Source organism: Eimeria mitis, genomic scaffold (assembly GCF_000499745.2).
Source record: "Eimeria mitis Houghton genomic scaffold, Emh_scaff1359, whole genome shotgun sequence".
Classification (NCBI taxonomy): Eukaryota; Apicomplexa; class Conoidasida; order Eucoccidiorida; family Eimeriidae; genus Eimeria; species Eimeria mitis.
This window is the reverse complement of record NW_013568906.1, coordinates 1-4,869: the sequence shown is the minus strand read 5'-3', so window position 1 is coordinate 4,869 and position 4,869 is coordinate 1. Positions and strand designations below refer to the sequence as shown.

General features: G+C 51.5%; 1 protein-coding gene across 1 annotated transcript; it reads right to left on the bottom strand.

Annotated features, from left to right (window-relative positions):
* Positions 1–247: 247 nt before the first annotated feature.
* On the bottom strand, positions 248–4,556 carry EMH_0035300 (uncharacterized protein; the record flags this gene model as incomplete). The annotated part of the gene is given in 12 exon segments (XM_013494960.1): positions 248–620; positions 995–1,211; positions 1,390–1,802; positions 1,974–2,093; positions 2,345–2,523; positions 2,623–2,710; positions 2,979–3,012; positions 3,174–3,347; positions 3,454–3,503; positions 4,005–4,061; positions 4,315–4,362; positions 4,366–4,556. Coding segments are annotated over 12 exon segments (1,944 nt in total).
* Between the last annotated feature and the right edge of the window lie 313 nt (positions 4,557–4,869).

Genomic DNA, 4,869 nt, shown 5'->3' with positions numbered 1-4,869 from the left:
CTGCAGGCGCCCGCTTGACCAACAAGACCAGGGGCCCCACAGTAGCTGATTTCACACGAAAGCAGAGAAGTTCCTTTCCTAGTGTCAGCTAAGGATGCGCCCTGGGTGAACAAAATCACTGACGACTGTACGGTTGCCTTCTTTGAGCAGAATCTAAAACCTTTTGGATAGTAATTTATACTATACGACAGCAGACATGCTAACATGGGCGAAACTGTAGCAAGGCGGACTTTGCCCAGAATGGCACTCACCTTCCTTCGGGGCATTGCGCGCACTCTGAATCCGATGCAGCCCCTAGAGTGCGTAAGAATGTTCCCATGGGACAGGCAATCGGGGCAGAAGACCCTCCTGGACAGTAAGAACCTGCTGGACATTGCTGTGCACTTGGCTGAATGTACTCTATGGTTCCCGCCTCGCAGTACATTCCTTGTGGGCAACTCTCAGTGTGCTCCTCCCGGCCTTCCTGGCTGCATAAAGTTCCTCCTTTGCAAGGAATTGGAGTACTCGACGCCTCCGGGCAGTAGTACCCAGCAGGGCATGTTTTACAATCAGAATCTGCCATTGATCCAGGGTTTGAAAATTTGCCTCCAAGGCATGACTGGATGTCAGCTTCATCGGCTCTGAACACATCCACACCTACGGAAAGCCTGAAAGGCTCATTTTGGCTTTCCAGGATTTGAAGACTACAGACTTGAACTCAGCAAACCTTGACCTACATCGCTCCATTCGGGCAGTAGTGGCCAGGCGGACACTTCAGGCAAAGGGATTCGTTGGAAAGATTCTCTGTTAGGCCCATACTTCCAGGAGGGCAGGGTTCCTTCTCACTCGCCGCTAATAACAACAACGCATTACATGAATTTTCAGATCTTCATACTTCTCAAGAGACAGGCTGCAGCGCATGCATCAGACAAAGGCCGCCGGATGCCTACCCGCTGGGCAAAAGTGTCCTTTTGGACATGGTTGCTGGTCGAAATTGAGAACTGGATTTTTACACAAGTAGCCAGCCGGGCACGTCAGGCACTCGGCCATCCCGCTAAAAGGCGCAAATGTTCCAGCCGAGCAGTCGTCTCCAGCGACACTACCCAATGGACAGAATTTGCCGGTGGGACATAAGTTGGCAACGCGTTCAGCAGTCGTTGTGCCTTGCTGGCAGAAGAACCCCTCAGGACAGGGAGAACTGTCCAAGCCGCCTAAAGCCTCGCACACTTCTCCTGCAGGACCGGCGCATCCGAAGTCTTACATGCTTCCTTTGTTTTCGAGTCTATCACCAACTCTTTGTGTAACTGGAGTCTACGTTTGGAACATGCTCGGGTACAACGTTGCGTAGAGCCAAGGCGATACAAACAATGCCTGCTAAGCATGTCCATCGCTCACGGCTTAAACGCATACCTGCAGGGCATGCAGTGCACTCCGACTCGCTAACCTGCCCTTCAGCAAGGCCTAGCTTTCCTCTCGGGCACGGCGACGGGATTTCCCCTCCAGGGCAGTACATGCCTGGGAGGCAGGGCCCCGCCTTCTTCTTATCGTAATGTGGGTCATCTTTTGATGGTGTGGTGGAAGAGGAACCAAAAATACAATAGTATCCCTCTTCGCAATCTTGCAATGTTTTCCCAGATTCACCCTCTCTTGTGCAGGCTTTGTGAGGGGGGCACTGGTGGCAACTGCTAACTGACGAGCCATATCCAGCATTTCTGTAGGTCCCGGCCGGGCACAACCGTGGAGAAGAGGTTCCTTCGTCGGGGCAATACATACCCATAGAACAAGGATCACACTGTGACTGACCAGCTGCTACCGTCATCCACCTGCGGAGCGGAAGAGAGAACAACTGATGCACAGATGACATATCGCTATTTGTTGGTGCTGAAATGCTTTAGGGCACTTGTAGGGCCTTGGCATCCAGCCTGCCAAATATTCTGGAGGCAAATCATGTAGCGCATGCTTGGTCTCACTCTGAAGAGCCGGTCGCAACCTACCCGCTGGCACAGAGGTAACATTCACCCAGGCCCTCGTGCGGGCCAAAACTTCCAGCTGGACACTTCGTCTGCTTCGAAGAGCCCGATGCAGCGTAGTGTCCTATCTCCGCTACGTGCTGCCTGTCGAGGCAAATGACAAAGGGCGTGGGCAGCTCTTAAACTAGACAAGTGGAGACATTTGGACGGGTTAAACGTCTTAGGAGGCCACCGCGTGTGGGAGTATGTCGAGCAAAATCCCCGTTGTGAAGCTGGCTGTTGGGTTGTGTAGCCGTTCAAGCTTGGAGGCGATGCAGTCACTAATCCCATTCCCGTGCTAATTCGGCCATTTAGATCATCAACAGGAGGGCCCTGGTGCAAAACAATCTGCTAACCTAGAATTATCTGCGCTTCCTATGCAATATGCCCCCGCTTCACATTCTCCGTCAGGCTCCGTAGAATCGCTGCCAGTGCAGAAGTAGCCAGGCGGACAATCTACGCAGTCTTCCTCTCTCGAGCCTCCCCTGTTCGGATTGTATTTGCCTCGAGGGCAATAGGACTTTGTGGTAGCCCCCTGTTCAAAGAAGCAGGAAGAAACGGAAAGCACGCTATATGGCACGCTGAGATTTTCCATGCGACAACTGGGCCTTAACGGCGGCAAAAGGCAACTGACCGCTTTGCAGTAGCCTCCGGGAGTGCATAGCTCCCCGGTAACTCCGTCTGTAGGCGCATCTGATGTAGCTCGTTTGTAGCACAAGTACCTAAATTTACCAACGTAAACTCAGGCTTGTAAAAAGGTGAAATATGGTAGACTGGCTTCAACTGATTCAGAAGAAGGCAACAATTCTTTGTAGAAACATCGCTGACATGGGGCGAAGAAGCAATATTAGAGCGACTAAGCTTGGAAAGCAAGAAATTGAATGCTACCTATCCGACGAGTTTAAGCAATAGCCCAATTGCATCTGCTTGTCCACAGTAATAAGTACTTCAAGGAAGGATAAATGCGCTATCATCGCTTGAGTGTCTTACCCTGCCCTACAAGGACCTGTTGGCTCTGGAAGGCCTGCAGAATAACACCCACCCCTAGGTCCTTTCGCAAGTGAATAGTAAGTGAATAGCCTGTGACGCCTTGGTCATTTATATTGCCAAACAATTCTGTTCATGTTGACCCCTTCTCATGCGGCACTGCAGCGTCGAGCTACACGGGGACACGGGGAGAAGTACCTTCAGATTCACAGTATTTCCCAGGAGGGCAGTCCGTGCAGTCATACACAGACGCGTTCCCCGTTGTTTTACTGAATGTTCCCGCTGGGCATCTTTTCGGTTCAACTGTACCCAACTCGCAGTAGTGGCCTTCGGGGCATTTCTGTAGGGTATCGTTTTCGTCGCAATAGTAGCCTGTAGCAGAAGTTCGGTCGCATAGTGTAGTGCTACTCGTACAAATTACACAGCACCGTTTTAAGCATGTTTGAGGGCTGAGCTCCAAATGTTAGGGAAGGCATACCCTGAGGGCACTTGTCGCACTCCTCTTCACTCCTAGCCCCCTCTTGATATCTGCGAAACATCCAACTGATTGACCATCTCCGGATTTAACCGATAAACATCCTTAACGAACTGTTTGACAAAGGATGAACCAATTTGCCTTCACGATTCGTATATGATGAGGCAGGCCTTCTTGCCCGTTGTAATAGGTTGAAGCTAGCCGGCTTTGACGATAAAGCAAAGTGTGTGCAGCGCTACTTGCACTAAACTTGCCCGTATGTTCCAGCAGGGCAACGGTGCATTTGAGATGACGTTGAGCCTTCCGGACAGTAATACCCCGCTGCACAAGGCCCTTCAGCCTGTGAGAGCCCGTCTCTCGATGCATACTGCCCGGCAGAGACTGGTACGCAGGCAGATGGATCTCCCTGATAGCGAGACAGATGTCGTTCAATACTTGACTTCCAATTGAAAATGCAAAATTGAACGTATGCCAGACAGCTATGATAGTACGTACGTTTAGTTCAGTCAGGTGGCCCATACGAGGAGTTAGACTGCCTACGGATTCATGCTGACCTGGCCAGTCTTTGGATTGACGGTCCCTGCCTTACACTGGATGGGGCTTTTTGTCCCCTGCATAGGCGAAGCGCAAAGCCCCAAACTGTCAGTCATATATAGGGCAGCAAATGCTTAGGAACCGGTTAGGCTTCGTGAGCATCTTCAATGGAGTAAGCGCATCCAATATTAACGGAATAACGGCGAGTAGCATAAGCAGTAAAGCCAATCAACAGGGGTGGGGGGAAAACATGAGGGAGCACGATAAGCACAACGCGCTTATGAAGGGAGAGGTCACAACTTTACAAGTGCTCAAGGCGTGGTCTCGAACCTCCGGGCAGTAATTTCCTGCTGGGCAAGGATGGCTTGCAGGAACGGGNTGCTCAAGGCGTGGTCTCGAACCTCCGGGCAGTAATTTCCTGCTGGGCAAGGATGGCTTGCAGGAACGGGGACGGAATCGACTCCAGCGTCGCAGTATGCCCCTGCTGGGCACTTTTGCTTTTCCATTTGCTCTCTCGAAGTCCCTTCTTCCGAGCAGTAGTGGCCCGCTAGGCACTCTTCGCAGGCCGCCATACTACTGCCTCCATTAGAAAAGTATCCTCTTCCGCAAGCTAGCCGCAAGCCGTCCTCGCACTGGTAACCAGCGTCACAAGGTACACACTGTGCACTTTCACCTGAATCACCCCCAAAGAAACACAGTCTGCTAGTTAATTTTAGCTGAATGAAAGCCTGGCCCCCCTACCTGCAAAGTGCAGGAGCAACAAATGATTCGCTACGGGTATAAGGGATTGTGCCAGCACATCGTTCTAAAGGCTGAAAAGTTTGCTGGGAAAAAGAACTGGCCCGCGTTCACCATGAGCAAGCAAAAAAGCCTAAAGAGCTCTGC